Source organism: Daphnia magna, linkage group LG1 (assembly GCF_020631705.1).
Source record: "Daphnia magna isolate NIES linkage group LG1, ASM2063170v1.1, whole genome shotgun sequence".
Classification (NCBI taxonomy): domain Eukaryota; kingdom Metazoa; phylum Arthropoda; class Branchiopoda; order Diplostraca; family Daphniidae; genus Daphnia; species Daphnia magna.
This window is the reverse complement of record NC_059182.1, coordinates 5,433,822-5,454,119: the sequence shown is the minus strand read 5'-3', so window position 1 is coordinate 5,454,119 and position 20,298 is coordinate 5,433,822. Positions and strand designations below refer to the sequence as shown.

Sequence of the window (20,298 nt, the reverse complement as noted above, 5' to 3'; positions counted from 1 at the left end):
GTCTTTTGACGGACAAAACGACAGTGAAATAAATAAAAGGAATTTTATTCGTGCCGGACACGAAAAAAAAAAGGAATCGACAATTTTCTTTCCACCAATACGCGTGTATTGTTCATATTTGAATAAATGTGCGGGGCGGTATTGGACCTCCACCTTGAATGTTTCTCAACAAAAAAAAATGAATCAATTCGTAGCTCACGTGACTTTGGCCTTCATTGAATTCTTTCATCGATCCCGAGGCAACCACAAGTTCACGCAAGTGGCAGTTGTTCTTCACGCTACACGTGTAGATCAACAGTTTTAGGCCTTTCATCTGCTGGAACACATACATCAGCATGGACGATGAAAAGGAGGCCACTAATCACTGGGTCTCGTCATAGTCTAATGGGCGTTCCAAAAGTTAACACTGTTGTTCCCTTTTACATCGAACCGAGACGAAAGAAGAATGCGGTGAACAAGAAAGGGGAGGTGTCACGTTGAACGTGAGGCTTTTTAAGCCCCTCACGTCAGCGCATGTTAACGTCAATCCTGCCCTGCTGATATGCGATCTGTGGTGCGTAACCTGTAATCATTTTGGCAACGGGAATTCGAATTTAAGCCGCATAACTCTATTGTGTGTAGCTATGTGCGCTCTAATTCCTATAGCCAAGAACAGAGCGTTTTTTAAATAAATGGGACCAATGCGTTGCTGGCGCGCCAGCACTGTTGCTCAGTTTTCAACGTACATTAAAAAAACTATCAGCCTCACGTTAAAAAGAACTTGCGTATCTTGATTGTGGTTTAATTCCGAGTCGAAATCATGCATTTTTAACTCAATCTAAAATTTAGCCAAAAATGAAAAAGTGGGAAGGCTATAGCCTTCTTAATTTCGTCAAAATCTGAAAAAATAGACATCTCTTAGAATTCAATAAAAACACACACGTTTAACTCAAAATTTAACGCTTGTTCCGGCTGAGATGTTAGTTTTCCCAAGAATAATGTCGTTTTGGAATAAAACGCAATCGTAGTTGTTATAGTTCTAGTTTTTCCCCAAAACGCCATCTAACGCGAAGAAAAAAAACTGCCGAAATTGGAGTCGTCTGTCTAGATCGCTCCGCACTCCATCATTGTTCAGCCGATAATTGCGGGAGTTCGACGTGACACTTCGATGTTATCTCCTTTACAAGAAAAAAACCCATTTCCGCGGCAAAGCAAACGATGATAAAAAAAGCGTACAAGAGATTCGCGACGATATTTTCGCGAAGGGAAAATTTTGATTACAAGGAGAAATTTGAATTACTATTGAATATTTATTATAATTTTTCTTTTAAGTTTTTTTATCAATTCCATCGTTTCCTACAGACAGCAGTCGAACCGGATCCAAACCATCTAGTCAAAATGCACGTTTTTACAACCAGGCCACCGAATATGGATTAAGATTCATGCCTTGTAAATTGATAGATTGGTTTGAGTGATGTGTTTTCAATACCATACTTGAAGTCATAAGATATATTTTAAATTTTTTTTACAGATTGTATCACATATAGATCCCGCGGTCCGTGCCATATGGTCTGCAGTTTTACCACAGACTAGGAGTAGATAGGAGTAGATAGGAGTAGATTTTCTACTCCTAGTCTGTGGTTTTCCCTCGTGATGTTTGTTGCATCAAGCCATTTGAGATGAAAAGCTGTTAGCTGTGGATAAAATTCATTCCTAAGAAAGTACTGGATGATAAATGTGCATTCAAAGACTGGATTTCTATACCTCAATGACTGCTCCCAAAATATTATGATGAAAAATAACTTTAAAAGTTTTCTTATTGAACCCACAGTTTGATTAGTGGAACCTGTTGCAATTAATCTTATTTCCAACAAAGTAGTTCATTGTCGTAGATTTGTACTATACTCAAGATATGGTTGAATTGATTGCTGACCCTGTTTTCCTCCTTGAGCATTCAAAACTACTTATGGTGTCAATTTGGGAGTCTTATCAGTTCCTTTTATATCCATCATCTAATCCAGGTTGGTTCAAGTAAAGCATAAGAAATACTATTAGAGCAATTTTAGGAAAAAACGACTAATTTCCTTCCAGGGCAGTCTTATACAAGTTAAAGAACGAATTGTCTTGCAATATTTTTATTTTGGTTTTAAAACATGTACTAAGTAGAGTTCAGCAAATTAACAAACAAGTCCAATACTACATTCACAAATCGAAAGTTCTAAGGTGTGAACAATTTCTTTGTTTTCAGGTAATAAATTCTACAATTGATCCATAGGCACAGTATGAATTTCAAGTACTGCCTTGCTGTAAGCTGCAGCTTTTGTTAATGTATTCCATATCGCAACCACCACATGTCCACACCTCTGATTCTTGTTTTCCCTCTTGCGTGAAAAGTAGAATGCGATAAAAGTCGGCAGTTACTGAAAGCTTTTTTTCTTCGAGCAACAATTTTAAGTATTTCAATCCTACTTCGACTCATCTCATAATTTACCGTTAATCAATCTCCCAGTTCAGTGGACCTTGATTCGGGTTTGTTCATTATTGTTTTTTTTATTATTGTTTGGATGGATGTTAAACGGAGTAGAAAAGCAATTGCCGGAAACTAAGATGGACGGCAAGAAGTCATGGATCATAAAACAATAACCAGATTACCAGCTACGATTGTCTAATCTTGATGAAAGCATTCATCCTCTGCGTTGGTAACTACACCATAAGTATAATATGTGGAGATTAGTCAATACAAAATTTTAAAATTATTTAAAACTTGTAACGAATCGTTGAGCATTGCACCCCGACTATGGCCTACAGTTAAGGGCTTCAGGCCGACAAATTATACAAAGTCTTTATTCAATCCATATTTAAACCAAAGGAGACAAACTTACGAGTTTGCAACACACAAAAAACGAAATTCGTATTTTCGGGCTTCACAACATGGGGTTCATGTGGAGTTCATGTGTCAATCAGATGACAATATAAAATTTAGCAAAATCGTATATTTTGCCTAAGAAAATAATTTGTTCCATCCCCAAATTTTGCAGGACTACTTTGTATTTCCAGAGTTGTTCACACCTGGAAAATTTGCATGCAAAGCACTCTCTCCTAAAAATCAAATCAATCATTCAGTGTAGTGTAAGTGTAGGTACATTTTCCAGGATACCTATCATATTAGATTTAAACAATCGTTTGTTGTGTTGGATTGAAACCCAAAGGATTATACGCTACCGTCGTCTGCATGTCCGCCATTTTAGCTGTGTGAACATGAAAAACATTTTTGCTCTGTTGTTTTTGAAATTTTCTTATTGTTTTGTGCATCTAGACCAGGAAGTAAGTAACTTAGAACCATTATTCTTATACAGGCATTATTTAAAAATTGTTTTTATTAGGCCTAGGCAGGTGGAAGCCTAGTATATTAACAAGTGATGTAAGTAGAATGGCAGATAGCATACAATTAATGCTCAGACTGCAAATTGGTTGATGCATTCTTATGCTTTTGGAGTTTTCTGTCTCTCAGTTCTTTTTCAGAGCACAGCAGAAACATTTTTGCTCAATTTAATTCTAGAGTATTACTTTACAATGAACCTCAATCTGTGTTGATTCAAACAGATTGACTGAACTGTTTCACTGGTTCAGTTATTATGATTTAAGATATCTGTGTTTATACATCTTTATCACCATTGTGTTCCACATCATAACTTTTATGTTTACTAAATATTTCCTTATTTGATTTCCCTGAATCTTAATTCAAATAGCGAAGCTGTATGACACAATAAGTGTTTGTGTCAAGCACCTGTTGAAACAAGATTGAAGATGAGAAGCATCCCCCATCTTTGGTCAGCTGAATCACTACGGTCCCAGTAATCCAAGGAAATCACCCAAGCTAGTTTTCAAGCTTCTATTTTTTTTTTAAATCTCACTGAATTAAAATAATTCAACTCTTATCCATCAATGTTATGTTGTTCGTTGATCTGATTTCTTAACAACTGTTATGCAGGGCCAAGGAAACAAAGTCCTAGTTTTCGCCTCATCGCCGTCTGTCTTCGCCGTTTTCGTTTTGGTCTCATCGCCGTTTTTGCCTTCGCCTTCGCCATCGTTTCATCGACTCGTCGCTGTCTTTGCCTCCGCCATCGCCTCGTCGCCGTCTTTGCCTGCGCCATCGCCTCGTCGCCGTCTTTGCCTGCGCCATCGCCTCGTCGCTGTCTTTGCCTGCGCCATCGCCTCGTCGCTGTCTTTGCCTGCGCCATGGCCTCGTCGCTGTCTTTGCCTGCGCCATGGCCTCGTCGCTGTCTTTGCCTGCCTCGTCGCTGTCTTTGCCTGCCTCGTCGTCGTCTTCGCGTTTATCTTCGCGTTCATCTCATCGCCGCCTTCGCCTTATCGCCGTCGACTCATCGCCGTCTTCGCCCTCACCTTCGCCATCGTTTTATTGCTGCCTTCGTTTTCTCCATCATCTCATCGCTGTCTTCAACTTCGCCATCGGCTCATCTCCGTCTTCGTCGCTGCCTATATCTTCGTCTGTGGCCTACAACGATGGAACAATCGGATCGAGGAAAAAACTCCAGAGAGGTGCTTAACTGGTATAGTTTTGTGCTGTATTTTTGTATGTTGTGTTGTATAGTTAACCCGTTGGCTGCCACCCCGTTTGCGCCCCATTTTTTTTGTAGCTTATAGGGACCGGCCGCGCTGTTCTACCTCATGGTCTATAGCCATGGGGTGGAGCAGTCGCAATGGCCTCGCCGCAAGGCGCTTTAGGCAATGCACCATTAGGGACTTCTCCTTGTCGATGCGGTGGCGGATTCCTGAGGGTGTGCATTCCCTGTAACGGATTCCGTCACCGTGTCAGCCCGGACTTGTCTTCGGACAAGTCCCCATTGGTCGGCGATCCTTCAGACACGATGCGTAGCTAATGTAGTTTAAGCAACCTACGGGTTGCGTGGCCTGGCAGCCAACGGGTTAACTAATTAGTTTTATGTATGTTTGTATGTATGTATGTTTGTATGTATGTATACTTGTATGTATGTATACTTGTAATTAACTATTTATGTATTGTTATATGTAAAACAGTGGAGGAATTGATGGGTGGAGGAGGGACAATAAAATATTTCAATTCAATTCTATTTTGTATGTGTATTTTTTAAATTCCTTTACCTACTAGAAATTGTAATATACATTTATTGTTAAACTCATGGGTAACAAAACGTACTGGGCGGAAACTTACTAGGGATTCTCAAACTACTTCGTAGTCTATGGTTCAACTAACCTGTTTCACTTAAACAAAATACAGCTATCAAGGAATAACTTTTCATTTTTTTTTCACTATCTGACTGCCATATTTAATTTTTTCTGGTACAAAAAAAAAATAGTGGTTAAGAATCTTTAAAATGAATTTCTCTTTCTCTTTACCATATGTGAAACACAATTACTACACATCAGCACAAGATCTTTTCACTGTGTAAGATTGAAGGCAATTAACCAATTTCAGCTTTAACTTCCTCATGTTTCATTGGATGGAGGTAATGATTCACCAAACACAAAGATGATATTGGATATATTTTATTTACATTGAAACAATTTCTCTGTTCCACCTTCCACCTGAAATTTATATGACTTTTCTTTTGTCATGGATGTATCTAATGGACCAACACAGCATATTATGTACATCCTGGAAACGGGCAAAGCCTGCAAGTATAGTTACAAAACTTATACAGTTAACAATAAATAGTGAAAGTCCCTACGAAGACCTGAATCATGGCAATTAGAGTGAAGACTATAAAATTAATGACAATTTTCATTAAAGAAAATTTTTTGCAAAGCTGGCAAGCAAAAGTGGCTGCATTTGACTTACAAATATAAAATACTTGCTGGTATTAAACGAGAATCGAGTCAAGGTTCTCCTTTAAATAATTTTCAAAGCGTGATAGAAACTTATTTCAAATTCAATTTTGCCCATAATATCTCTAAGAGGTTTGTACAGATTAGTTTCACTTTGTAAAAGCATTGAACAAAACAGGAAAAATCTATTTTAAAACAAACCTGAAATTACAAGAAATCAAAGGCGAAATTTCAATGAGAACAACCTCCATTATGTCTACCGTTCTCGTCGACGCCGCCATACCAAATGAATCAGCTGTCAGAACTCAGTACGATGTCCTTGATAATCAGTCAATGATTTGTCCCCTAGATGTCTCTGAAAGTTAACATGAGCATGAAGTTTAATGAAGCTCAATAGATGGCTTACCGCTGGACAAATCGCCAGTACGCTCCGGTGTTGATGAGCGCCAGCGTTTTAATAACTTACCGGTTCCCGGTGTTCCGTGTTCGCGAAGTTCCCGATAGCCTTGGAGAAAAAACAAATCACATAAATAATCTAAATTGAACGCCGATTTCGATTAAGTTAATAGATTTCTTGTTGAACCAGCCATTTTTTAAATAAACGTAAGTAAGGTGCTGTTGGTGCACCAACTTGGTTTTTTACGTATATTTCAAAAACTATTAAATCATCGGAAAAATAAACTTGATTTCCGTGTTTTCCATTCAATTCTGAATCTAAATAATGTATTTTAAGCAAAATTAAAAATTTTGCCAAAAATGAAAAAGTGGGAAGGGTATAGCCTTACCACTTTCGTCAAAATCTACAAAAAACGACATCTCTCGAAATTCGATTAAAATCACATGGCATTAGTAAAATTGACACTGATTTCGATTATGCTATTGGTTTTCTCTTTAAACCAGCCTTTTGAAAAATAAACGAAATTATAAGGGCAACTTTTTGTACAAAAAGTAGAGCTTAATTACTGAGTAAATTGTCGATAGATGGCAGTACCGAATCTCTTCAAAATTCCTCAATTGAATGATTACAATTAGAGAAGAGCAGTTGGTACAAGACGTCGGGCTTAATTACTGAGATAAACTCAACGGCTCTCGGTGTTCGTAAAGTTCCTGATAGGCTCCCGACAAAGCTAGGGGTTGAGGCCTTAAAGCTAAGTCGGGCTTAAATAAAAACAACGCACGATATCGTTAAAACTAGATGCTACTGTGCTAGTCAGGCTTAAAATATTGACAACATTGATAGCAGGAATGCAGGCTACTGGTTCAGTAGCTGACAAGGTGAAACATACAAAAAACAATATATTTTAAGGATTTTCTTTTCAATACACACAAAACGATAGCAATACTGAGCAGATAATAACATACCGTTAATATTTAAAGAAAAATCCTTTGAAACACTAAACAGGGTAGAAACTTAACAAACAACCATTTAACTTACCTCTCGTAATGTTTATCGAAGCATGGCCTTCTAAATGGTTAAGGCCAGTAAACTTCAATCTTCCCTATGAAGGCGAGAGGATTTGCTACCAAAGCCAATCAGAATCCTTTCTGATCACGTGCCGATTAGGGCCAATCAGGAGAGGGAGGATACGATAGTGTGACTCCTTAAATAATAACAATTTACAGAGGACAGGGAATTTGACAGACAGACAGAAATGGCCGACGTCTGCGGTGTGACAATAAAACAAACAAAATCCAAAAACATTATTTTCAGCTACGTGTGGGAGTTGAACTCTGGACCTTTAACTTGCCATGCCGCTCTTCTATCACTGAGCTACCACTTACATCAGCATAATAAGCTGTCTGTCTATGAAATTCCCTGTCCTCTGTAAATTGTTATTATTTAAGGAGTCACACTATCGAGCGCTAGATGGCGTCGACGTATCCTCCCTCTCCTGATTGGCCCTAATCGGCACGTGATCAGAAAGGATTCTGATTGGCTTGGGTAGCAAATCCTCTCGCCTTCATAGGGAAGATTGAAGTTTACTGGCCTTAACCATTTAGTAGGCCATGATCGAAGACGCACAGCAACGCCATCTAGTTTTTCCTCCTAAAACCCAAAGAAAATAGATTTTACTTTGAAATCCGTACAATTCTCGCATTTTAGTACTTGAACTTTACTAATCTCAAATAGTTGAATTCAAATTTCAGTAAAGATCTTACTGGAATACCATAACGCAGGAAACACCTCAATGCAATTACCTTTAAAAGATTCTACTACACGGCCGTGAAGGCGCAACTGACGAACCATTTCGGAATCGTTATAATGAGTCTTTATGGCATGAGCGCGCGAAGAAGCCATATGCGAAGCGGACTCAATTAAATCCGGTCTCAAAGTACCTGTAAAATTTTCATATATGATGACATTGAATATTAGGCAATATAATAAATTGAAGAAAAAAAAAACAACAGAAGGTTGATACCTTGTCCAAGAAATAGATTATCCCAAGTGAGATTTAAATCCTTAGCCGTTCGATCGGCCACTTTGACAAACGTATCCCCAATAATTCGACGTTTTTCTTCCGGATTAACAGCCCGACACAACGACAAAGTTTGGCCACCATGCACGTTAGTGGAAACATCGTAGAAAGTCAAACTTGCTTTTACAACCTAAAAGAATTCGAAACATCAAATCTGGTCGCTGGTATGAAAAAGAAATGAGAAGCCACTGTCCACATATCACATATCAAATCGGCCACTCATGAGATTCTGAACGGTCCAGAAAACTATCTCAAATTACACGAAGATTGAGCCCGAGTTGCTGTAAACTAGTGACGACCTGCTCGGATTCGTCTTTACGCAGGAAACCGTTATCGATATGGATGGCCTGCACTCGCGACGAGTCGTCACCCTGGGGAAGTGCTTTATGGAGAAGGGCAGCACAAACGGCGGAAACGACTACGCCGCTTCGCTTACCAGCATGAGCACGAGCTTTTCACGTCCGACCGTGCGCCGGATGTAATCGAAACACTGCTGCTCGCGTTTCTCCAATGTGAAACCTCCTTGCAATCCACAAATGTCGAACAAGAAGTTATGCAACATTTTTCGTCCTGTTATTTTACACCAGCCATTAAGATCAATGCAGCCATTCTGCAACCTTGTCTACGTTGTCACCATTGGTCAGTAATACCATTTGCCGAGTCTCTAAGCATTTAAACAAAGGGCACTCCGTTTCTACTTGGATCTCGAATTGCCCATCTTTGCGAACATCTTTTCTCTTCACCGTTCCACCTAAACAGAACAAAACACACACACAAATTAATTAAATTAAAATAGAAAACAAAAGAGAAAGCACTAATTATTTTATGACATAATTGTTTTCAGACATGTTAAATACTGCTGTGAAATAATTGTAATAATAAAAATTTGATATAAAACAGAATTGGTTACCTAATTCCTTATTGAGTAATTGCATGCATAATAAATAACCGGCATTGGAAGACCACAAGTAAAGATTGCTGGGTCTGGGGCATCCACCACGTAAACTGAATTGGGACCTGTTCAGAATGTAAAATTCATTTTTGGCTCAATCATTCATTACCTTGACCCTGAACATATGTATACATTTCCATGTTTCCATAAGTTAAGGATAACAAAAAATGAAGTAGAAAAGCCAACTAAAAAATTTCTGTGATTTGTTTTTGGTTTCAATCTTTACCTCTTGAAATTATAATTGCTTTATAGCCTTGTTGAAGCAGAAGGGCACCTGGGGTTTCCAGGGCTAGAATTTAAGATTCCACACATTGTTCTCTGACTCTGCAATTAATAAACTAAAATTTAAATTTTTTAATTAAGATATTTTATATCATCTATCACCCATGGCTTTGTGGATGGGTGTCTGCCTGCGAAGCTGATGATTGTGGAATCAATCTTCACTTGTGAAAACATTTGATCCGAATTATAAGTCATGTGTAGCTAGTTGCATGTGTTACTAGTTAACCATTTGTTTTACAAAACTTGCAATGAGAAAAAAATGTATTGACCTCAAACTTTAGGTTTTTCCTGCAAATAAAGGAATACCAAAAGTCATTTTATTAACATGATTACAGATTTGTCAAATACCTTAAACATCTTTGTGGTTAGAGGTTGGAAGTTTTTTATTCTTGTGTTGCGCTTTGGCACTTTGTTCAATCTTTTTGCACTTGTTATGTAATTTCCTGAAATCTAATTACTGAAAAGTTTTAACAATTTACAAAAAATATGCACATATCAAATAAGTATATAATGCCTATAGCCCTATACAGACTAAATAAAAATGGTAAAATGAAAAGAAAAAAACTTTGAACTTTATTTCTGTCTTAATGCTTCCAGCTATTTTGAATACTGTGTATCCATTTGAATTAATTTTTTTAAGGAGGCAAGCTGCTGCACACTTCAATCTCTTTTTTCTCCATAGCTGTTCAAACAGTTTTGAGATCCGTTCACAATATGGTGGTTTCCCCATTTTTTATATGATTTATTTTACAGTCTTCAGTTTTTTTTTTAGTAGCTCTAGCTCAGCTACATCCACTTACTTGGCTGTCACATTACTGTTGCTATTGATATTTGATTCTGTAGCACCTTTTTTAATAAACCATTCCACAATTCTTCTTTAACATCGAGATTATTGACACACAGACTGACACACAGACTGATATACATTGTCAATTCTTCAAATGTGGGAGTAAGACCAGGTTGGTCGCGCACGCCGAGACGAAGCCTATGGCAAAGCTGCGCCGTCACTTTTGGGCAATAAGGAGAGACACTTATCGTCCAGACGACGCCTATCGTCAGCTGACAGAATATTTTTTTTTTTTTTTTTTTTTTTTTTTTTTTTTTTTAAAGAGGCTTACAGCTGTCAAAAAATTTTTTTTTTTTTTTTTTTTTTTTTTTTTGGTTTTAAAGTGAGTTGTATTTGTGTTTGTATTTTTAAAATCTATATATATGTTTAAAAAGAATAAACTTTTTAGTGAAAAAAATTTGCTGTATTTTATTTCTTTTAGACCTTAACGAAACAAATTTGACATTAGAACAAAGAAAAAAAAAATTATTATTTGATAGGTAATATTAATGAATTTCTTACCAATTAACGAATTTTATTTAGGATTAGTGAAATGTATAAAATTTTTACAGTGTTACTCAGCCAAAGCTTTAAATTTGCATTCATTGTGGGTTTGTCTTCCACGTTGGGAAGTACACTTTTTGATTAAGAAGGTAATCTATTGTGGCATTGTAAAAAAATTAACACACTTATCAAACAGGTAACTTATTTCACAAAAATTTTAATGTTATAGCCCTGACATCACTCTTTTATTTTTCCCTTTTCAGGTATCGGAACCCACTAGGTGGCCGGGCAACAACCAACAATTGAATAGTCAATTAAAACTCTTACCTACATCAATAAACTAAGACTATACATTTAAAGCTAATTATGTATTTTTCAATTTACAAATGTAATTAAATAATGAAACAATCAAAACAATTTGTTCATGTCACTCTTCACTCATTGTATTTGCTTTATGTTGTTTATGAATAAAACACTTACTGCTTACTCTTTAAAATACATTGAGTTTTTTTAACGTACTTGGGTTCCATTCTTGGTAATTTAAAACGTTGGAATAATAATAAGTAAAAGAATTAAATTTGAATTACGCGCGTTATCAAAATTGGCCCCCCGAAATGGTTGGGGGAAGGGGGAAGGGGGGAAATTTTATTGTAATTTGCGGTTCTTAAACTATAAAAATCGAAGTAAAATATCATATTAAAACGTGCTAGAGATAATAAGGAATATCAAAAATAAGTTTTATGTTTATTTTGGTGTATATTAGTAACCAAACAACGTACCCAAAATATTTTTTTTGGCCCCCCCCCCGCTAAAATGTCATAAAATAAAATAATTAATTACGTTCTAAGTTTTCAGCGGATTTACATAAATTTTACGTCAATCGATAGGTATTTAAAAGAGCTATCTATTTGGTGAATTTCATGAAAAAATATTGAAATGGAAGAAAATTCCAAATGAAACAAATTTTTTGCGTTTAATCGATCAAGCGCAATAGTGGACCTAAGCGACAAAACGGAAAAAATTTCTTTCAAATGGAATTTTTTTCCATTTCAATATTTTTTCATGAAATTCACCAAATAGATATCTTTTAAATACCTATCGATTGATAAAAATTATGTAAATCCGCTGAAAACTTAGAACGTAATTAATTATTTTATTTTTTTTTTTTTTTGGGGGGGGGGGAAAAAAAAAATTTTTTGGGTTTTTTTTTTGGTTACTAATATACACGCAAAATAAACATAAAACTTATTTTTGATATTCCTTATTATCTCTAGAGCTTTTAATGATATTTTACTTCGATTTTTATAGTTTAAGCCATTTTATAACGCGCGTAATTCAAATTTGAATTTAACTTTTACTTATTATTATTCCAACGTTTTAAATTACCAATTAATTATATTTAAAAATATTTAAAAAAATTAATTTATTTTAAAAAGGAAGTAGTAAGTGTTTTATTCATAAACAACATAAAAAAAAAAAAAAGAGTGAAGAGTGACAAGAAAAAATTGTTTTGATTGATTTCATTATTTAATTACATTTGTAAATTGAAAAATACATAATTAGCTTTAAATGTATAGTCTTAGTTATTGATGGTATTTAAAGGGGGTTTTTTAATTGACTATTCAATTTGGTTGTTGGTCAACTTAGTGGGATTCCGATACCTGAAAAAAAAAAAAGAAGGTGATGTCAGGGTTTTTTTTTTAAAATTTTGTGAAATAAGTTACCTGTTTGATAAGTGTGTTAATTTTTTTACAATGCCACAATAGATTACCTTCTTAATTAAAAAGTGTACTTCCCAACGTGAATGAAAACAAATGATAAAATTACATATCAAATAATAATATATTCTTACTTCTGTTCTAATGTCAAATTTGTTTTGTAGTTCTCAAAGAAATAAAATACAGCAAATTTTTTTTCACTAAAAAGTTTATTCTTTTTAAACATATATATAGATTTTTAAAAATAAAAACAAAAAATACTTCTTTTTTAAACCAAAAAAAAAAAACAAAAAACAATAAACATAAATTTTTAACCATTCCACGAGGACAATTTTGCTGAGGCCACATCTAATAATAATAAGTGTCGTCCGGACGATAAGTGTCATCTAGAGACGATTGGCGTCGTCTGGACGATAAGTGTCGCACCCTATTGGCCAAAAGTGACGGCGCAGCTTTGCCATAGGCTTCGTCCAGACGTGCGCGACCATGTTGAGTAAGACGAACTGTTTACAAAACCTTTCCCCTTCCTATCAACAGACCGTAGACTATCATTGATAAGTTAGGTAGGTATGTATATGTTTAACGTGCGACTAAAGCGGCTGCTTTAGTTTAACTGGGTTACCTGGCAATCCCTTACGCACTGTTTTTGTTTGTTTTGTTTGTTTTTTTGTGAATCAGTTTGAGATTGGAGTACTTCACCCTCTAAAAGACGGGAGAAGACTCGTATCATTGATAATTTTCATAAAAACACGTTACAAGTACGAACTCTTTCTCTCATAGCTGTCATCCATGGTTCCTAAGGTTACTCTGCGTGGAGCAATTTTGTTTCAAGCCAAACGCCATCTAGCGACGAATAAAGCCTAAAATTGGATTTCATTACTTTTTCGTGCTAAAGCGTGCTTCTGCCGTTCTGCGTAACTAAAACGTGCTAAAACCTAAAAATCGCAAAACCGTGACTATCCAGTCCACCGTTATCTCAACTTTACAAAAACACTAGTCCGGGAGCAGCAGCACAATAACCCACAAAACGTATACCGGTAAAACATATCTGAACTACCCTCAAACCTGTGTTACATCCCTATTACAGCAAACGCCATCCATTGAGATATATCGTAAAAATCGGCATCGGTGGTGTACACATGAGCCCACTAGACAGAATCCCTATCGGGAAATTAGCAAACGTTAAACTGGAGCTAACACACTTCCGTTCGGAGGTGCGCCGTTCCAGGTTCGGAGTTTGCGCATTTGGGGAGATCAAGCGTACACTTATTTGCTGCTCAATAATCAGTGGAGCATTTTGCATCGTCTTCAGGGAAGAACGGTATATGTGATGCTGCAATGTAACACTTAAGAGGGCCATTTATGTGTGTTCATGGTCAATCCAACGGGTATTAAGCCTTCGTTGAATTAAGGAAAGCAAATCATTTTGTTGTATTGAAACGGAAGGACAGTTGACAAAACATGTAACACCAATGAATCCTTCGTTCTGTGTCTGTAGATCGAAAAGAAATTTTGTTTTTCCCTGGGACTAAAGAAGAAATGAACTGAACTGAACGGGATAGTAAGCAGTTATTGAAAGAAGAAGGAATCGGAATCAATAGCCAGGGAAAAATAAATTAGACAGTTTATGTCATAAGCAAGGACGAAGGCAAAACGTTGACACTGGGTGTTTTCTTTTGTTTTTCACAAAGCAATCTAGCCCTTAAACTTAATCATACCAGGAGGTATGGGACAGCAACGTTTCTTAAAGCCCGTCCAGCAACGTTTCCCGTCTCCTCTGATGTCAGTCAAAACTTCGTGGAAATTCTTACCACAGGCTGGGATACAGAACGGCGACGTCCCACTCCAGAAGCATCCAGAACTTGGCGATAGGAAATCGACTGGTGCGGCAACTTGCGGGACTAGAACTTGTGGGACTGCAGTTTGTGGCCTTACATCTTGTGGCAAGAAAACTGTAAAAAAAAAAAATAAAGATATTGCAAGATTAAATTGAGTACATACAGTAGTTTGTTGGGGCAATTATTTAGAATATACCAATTCAAACTCACTTTGACGTTTCTCTCGTAAGTAAGCGCTAGGATTATCACGGGTTTCCACTTCTGAACGGAAAAATAGTGTAAAAGAATTTAATTGATAGACAACCACTTTTTTTTCAAATATCATCAACGTAAACTATACTATTAAGGATAAAATCGTGACACGAAATGCATAAAAATTAATGAGACATATTTACCGATAGTGTCCAAATTTTGTGCGTTGGTAAACATAGCAACAGCCAACACCTGCAATAAAAAATGAGTAATCGATAATTATAACCGGCACAGGTACAGAATACAGCAGGGTTAATTTACCAAAATGATCAAAAACTTCATGGTTGGATATGGTCGTCGACAGGAGAGCTCTATAGAGATGAAGCTTCTTTGACGCGCAAACAATCTAGAATAAAGTCAGACAATCCCTTCACACAGTCGAACGCCTCAGACTTATCAAGCACAAAGGACGTGGTTTGGCGTTAGATATCGATGTGTGAAACGCTGTGCACGCACCTTCCTGTTGATAAAAACATTTACCACCAAAAATAGTTTTCTCTGCCACCGTGTCGTTTAGAAGCAAAACCTTTATAAGCTGTGATACGAAAAGTGGTTTCCGTATATTTGTGCAAGAATTTTAATCAGCCGCAAGAGTTTAGGGTGAGAAAAGTAGACGAAATTTTGTTTGATGCGACGCGGGAAACAACGGGCTGTATAGAAATGCGTCATTGGGCTCATTGGGCTCTTTTCGTTTGATATAACGTGGACTTCGATAACAGGTCATAAATTTCTAATTGAATTACAAATTGAAACTTCGTTTACCAAACACAATTGAATGAACAGTCGGTGCTTTGTGCATTTGTACATGAGTTTTTTCCAACATTTGTCCATCGGATTAAAACATGTTTCTCCAGGCGAGGCTCGAACTCGCGACCTCGGCATTACCTCACGAACCACTCGATGCTTAGCACAATGAAATTACTGACATATAAGTACCATGCGCTAACCAACTGCGCCACTGGAGATGTATTTTAATACTTTCTCGTCTAACTTTATCCCAGCAAAAGTAACACATTTCAATCAGAGTGTCACAGACAGCGACATAATCGAAATGGGACCAACATAAAAACCATTTTCTCCAGGCGAGGCTCGAACTCGCGACCTCGGCATTTCTTCAGGAATCATACAATTCCTCCGCGCATTCAGATTACTGACATATAAGTACCATGCGCTAACCAACTGCGCCACTGGAGACATCACTTTCAATCATTTGTGAAATATGTATAGGTGTGAAAGCGTTTTTTTTTTATAGGAAGAGACAATAACAGGATCGTGTTTCCCAACTTTAACCCCTTTCCATCATCATTTGGCAGGAAATGAATCGCCTAACAAAAATGACTTCATATTTTTTATTTCCACTTAAAATGAATAAACTGTTGGTAATTGTTAGACGTGTTTGGGGTAGGAAGCAAACTGCAATGGTCTAGAAAACATTGGATTATTAGACGCGAAGTGTGAGGGGGGAAAATGAGCCGTTTGGATTCGTTGATGTCGTTGTACAGTAGATCGCTTTCAATTACAGGTTCTTGTACAGGTCAATCAAGCTCTTCAATTGATTGGATGGTATGGGACAACACAGTTTTTTGTTTCCCGTGAGGCACGTTCTTCCGTCGCCCGTTTTGTCTATGATTTTGGCTCTGTAGAAAGTTCCACATTTGCCATGGCAGAAGGGCGATGTCCCACTCCAAAAGCATCCCGATTCCTCAAAATCTACATTTACAGATAGATTAAGACATTTTCTCTTGCACAGCATGAATAATAGTTCATTAACACGAAAACTCAACATTTATTCTAATTCATTCTAGCGATGAATTTTCAATTGAAATAATTCAGTTAGGCAGCAAAAAAAAAAAACTGTTTGGCTTTCTTACCTATGGGGCGACTGGGATTTGGTTTCTGTTGTTCTACTGGAACCTGTACGGGTTCCGTCTCCGCTACTGGAACCTGTACGGGTTCCGTTTCCGCTACTGGAACTTGTTCGGGTTTGGTCGTCACCAATGGAATTTGTACCGGTTCCGTCTCCGCTACTGGAACCTGTACGGGTTCCGTCTCCGCTACTGGAACCTGTACCGGTTCCGTCTCCCCTACTGGAACCTGTACGGGTTCCGTCTCCGCTACTGGAACCTGTACGGGTTCCGTCTCCGCTACTGGAACCTGTACCGGTTCCGTCTCCGCTACTGGAACCTGTACGGGTTCCGTCTCCGCTACTGGAACCTGTACCGGTTCCGTCTCCCCTACTGGAACCTGTACGGGTTCCGTTTCCGCTACTGGAACTTGTTCGGGTTTGGTCGTCACCAATGGAATTTGTACCGGTTCCGTCTCCACTACTGGAACCTGTACGGGTTCCGTCTCCGCTACTGGAACTTGTTCGGGTTTGGTCGTCACCAATGGAATTTGTACCGGTTCCATCTCCGCTACTGGAACCTGTACGGGTTCCGTCTCCGCTACTGGAACCTGTACGGGTTCCGTCTCCGCTACTGGAACCTGTACGGGTTCCGTCTCCGCTACTGGAACCTGTACCGGTTCCGTCTCCACTACTGGAACCTGTACGGGTTCCGTCTCCGCTACTGGAACCTGTTCGGGTTTGGTCTCCACCAATGGAATTTGTACCGGTTGCGGTACATTTACTGGAACTTGTTCTGGTACCTCCGAAACGTCTCCAGGTTTCTTTGGTTCTATTAGAACCTGTTCCGGTTTGGTCTCCACCGCTGGAACTTGTATCGGTTGCGGTCCATCTACCGGTACCTGTTCGGGTTTCTCTTCCACCAATGGAACTTGCCCCGGTTGCGGTGCATCTACTGGAAACTGTCCGGGTTTCGTCTCCACCACTGGAATTTGCACCGGTTGTGGTACATCTACTAGAACTTGTTCCGGTACCACCGAAACGCCTTCGGGTTTCGTTTGCTCTACTAGAACCGGTTCCGCTTTCTGCTCCTCTACGAAAACCGGTTGGGGATTACGCTCCGTGGCTTGGTCTTGTTCCAGTACTACTGGAATCTCATCCGCTTTATTTTCTGCTACAGGAATCTTCTCTGGTTTTGTTTCCACCTGGATAGATGCAGGAGGAGTAGGTCTACTATACCGATACCCATACGTAACGTATTCCGCATATTTCCCATCTACGGAAGATTGTTCAGAATTCATTTGTTCCATGGCATTTTGTTCTAATTTCTGCTCTTCTTGAGAATCTTGTTCGGATTTCTGTTCCTCTACTGGCATCACACTCCTGTCCACCGCGGCATGTTGTTCCATTTCGTTCATCTGTGAGCGTAATTCTTCCTGATTCCTAGCCATTGCGTAGTTAACTGACAGTAGGTGATAGTTAGTTGCTTTACAGTCAGTGAAATCAAATTGAAAAGGAAGAATAATTTGAAAATAAATGATCCTTTTTCACATACCATGGCGAACATCGTTGAAATGCTCAAAAGCATCATCAAGCCATTCACGCTCTTCTGTTTCTGAAAATAACATTTCAAAAGTTTTTATTAAGGAGAGCTTTTGTGTGGTTAGCATTGCGATTGCTGGCTTCTATCGTACCTTGATTGAAATCCCTTAGGTAAGCATTGGGATTATCAAGCCACTCAAGCATTTCAATTTCTGAAACATTTTCCAAATTTTTGATTAATTTTATATGATCTTGCAATGAACGGGGGACTCGTATTATTTTTATGGAACATACGAAAGTTTATCGTTACGAATGTTGATCTTTATATACATTACCAGAATCTATCGGATTACATTTGGCAAACATAACGGCAGCCACGTTTATCATCTGTACATAATAGATGCCGTTTCTGATTAATTTACTCTCCTTACATTAGAATAAAGGCAATTCTTTTAAACCTAAGAGTTTAACTTACCAAAACGATTGATAAATGCATCGTGGGAGAAGAAATGGACCAGCATAGAGACACGACGTAAAGCGAGTGTCTCCAACGTAACCGAAAGTCACGCACTATAATGTTTCGATATACTCCTCACATCGATTGAACCTTTCAATTTAAAAAAATTATACTGGTCTTGCATAATCAGTAGACCAAAATATATCTATTGGTGTGGTCTAATTCGCATCCGCTGAAAAAGGAACGGATTTCCTGGTCGGTGCACCAATAATTCAACCATGTCACTATAATCTGATTGAACTGGTGATATCTCGTATAGACGCTGATCGAAGTTAAATACCGCAATAACAAGTATAGTACGGGGAAATCAGCCAAACTGATCAAGAAAAAATGACTGCAGCTATACGACGACGATGAAAATTCAAATTCGTTCAAAATTCATCGCCTTCCGTGACACCCAACGAGGCCTAAATTTTCGTAGGTAAATCACAAAAGATTTAAGAATGAAATTGTATGTATTCATTGAAAATAGCCCTGAAGTCACTGTCCATGAAAGGGCTGCGTTTCATCGATGCCAGGATTCAGCCCTGCAGTGGGCAGCAGAGCTTTTTAATGCCAAACCAGCATCTGATTCCGTCTCCTGATTTATCCTTGACAATCATATTGAAACCTTTGCCGCAGAATCCGTTACAAAATGGCGATGTCCCGCTCCAAAAGCATCCTGTGTTTGCCATCAAACGGACTTTGGGCTCTGGAACAACGACAGTTTCTGATCTCTGAACTGAAATAACAGAACTACTGTTTGAGTTCCATTTGAATGCGACATCATTTTTGTGAAATAAACAAATCTTACGGTGACGTTCCTCTCTTAAATATGCATCGATAATTTCACGCATGTCCATGCCTAGAAAACAAATCAATGAAATAGACGAATGAAGACATTTGCAGCCATCCATCTAATCTATGACAGTAATGAGTATTCAAATGTATACCTTTCATATTCAATTGATGTGTATTAGCTGATGTAACAATGGCTATCGACAGCAACACCTGAATATGGTAGAAAATGAAAATGAAATCTTATGCAAGTTTGAATCAATATCCTGCTTTTTAAATTTATTTTACTGATTTTTAAAATCTAAAATTAACTCATTTTAACAGGTTAGCAGTAGAATAGGTGTGCCAGGATGCATAAGAGTCATTAATTTAATTATTACCATTAATCTGGAGCAGTTCATTTTGGTCTTAGGAAGTAGATGAAGTTTTCTGTCTGTTTTGAATATTCAGATGACACAGTCTATAAATGGAGACTTGAAAACTTGACTGTAATTCTTTTCGAACGAGATTTAGGGTAACGAATGAACATAGTTGTTTGTTAAAACGGGCATTACCAGCGCCGTCCCTGTGGCTTTTGGCATCCGCCTGCAATCTGCTCAGATTGGTTTCCGCTTCCGGAATAAGGTTCATGATTTTGTTCATTCTTTTCCATCATTTTCGTGAAATCACTTAATGAACATCATTTTCGTGAAATCACTTAATGAAAATCATTTTTATTCAGATGTTGCAAGAAAACGAATGTAATTCGCTTCCTTGCCAAACGTTAAAATATCGGGCACAGTCTGCCTCAAATGCGTACCAGTTCTTGAACGTAAACACGTCATTACACGAAATTGGACAATCACTAACATAAGATCACTTCACGAATTAAGTACATTGTATTAAGGTGTAAGGACTAAGGACTAGAACCACAGACTACGAAGTAAAGACTACGATCGGGGATAGGGCTGAGAGGAATGATCAAA

The 20,298-nt window shown here is 37.8% G+C and overlaps 1 protein-coding gene, 1 long non-coding RNA gene, 2 other non-coding genes and 1 pseudogene across 20 annotated transcripts; all 5 read right to left on the bottom strand.

The window, feature by feature from the left end:
* Positions 1 to 2,749: 2,749 nt before the first annotated feature.
* On the bottom strand, positions 2,750 to 3,312 carry LOC123471032. The gene is made up of 2 exons (XR_006644918.1): positions 3,137 to 3,312; positions 2,750 to 3,078 (listed from the first exon to the last, which is right to left on the bottom strand). It is a non-coding gene; the product is annotated as an uncharacterized LOC123471032 (long non-coding RNA).
* A 3,774-nt stretch (positions 3,313 to 7,086) lies between these two features.
* LOC123469442 lies at positions 7,087 to 10,471 on the bottom strand (annotated as a pseudogene).
* Positions 10,472 to 13,971: 3,500 nt separating this feature from the next.
* On the bottom strand, positions 13,972 to 20,196 carry LOC123469441 (magnetosome-associated protein MamJ-like). Of its 17 annotated transcripts, none has more exons than XM_045168427.1 (14): positions 19,714 to 19,870; positions 19,489 to 19,546; positions 19,350 to 19,400; positions 18,515 to 19,277; positions 18,375 to 18,426; positions 18,192 to 18,251; positions 18,053 to 18,112; positions 17,229 to 17,959; positions 17,064 to 17,168; positions 16,526 to 17,003; positions 14,916 to 16,364; positions 14,798 to 14,846; positions 14,613 to 14,663; positions 13,972 to 14,516 (listed from the first exon to the last, which is right to left on the bottom strand). In XM_045168427.1, exons 4-11 carry the CDS (start codon positions 18,533 to 18,535, stop codon positions 16,171 to 16,173), a joined length of 1,701 nt encoding a protein of 566 aa, XP_045024362.1. In that variant the 5' UTR covers positions 18,536 to 19,277; positions 19,350 to 19,400; positions 19,489 to 19,546; positions 19,714 to 19,870; the 3' UTR covers positions 13,972 to 14,516; positions 14,613 to 14,663; positions 14,798 to 14,846; positions 14,916 to 16,170. The 17 variants fall into 17 exon arrangements, with proteins under 17 accessions (XP_045024362.1, XP_045024369.1, XP_045024366.1 ...); XM_045168434.1 differs by having other exon boundaries at positions 16,526 to 16,868; positions 17,079 to 17,168; XM_045168431.1 differs by having other exon boundaries at positions 17,301 to 17,959.
* Positions 15,501 to 15,619, bottom strand: Trnai-uau. The gene is made up of 2 exons: positions 15,582 to 15,619; positions 15,501 to 15,536 (listed from the first exon to the last, which is right to left on the bottom strand). It is a non-coding gene; the product is annotated as a tRNA-Ile (tRNA).
* Trnai-uau lies at positions 15,729 to 15,848 on the bottom strand. The gene is made up of 2 exons: positions 15,811 to 15,848; positions 15,729 to 15,764 (listed from the first exon to the last, which is right to left on the bottom strand). It is a non-coding gene; the product is annotated as a tRNA-Ile (tRNA).
* Positions 20,197 to 20,298: the final 102 nt, after the last annotated feature.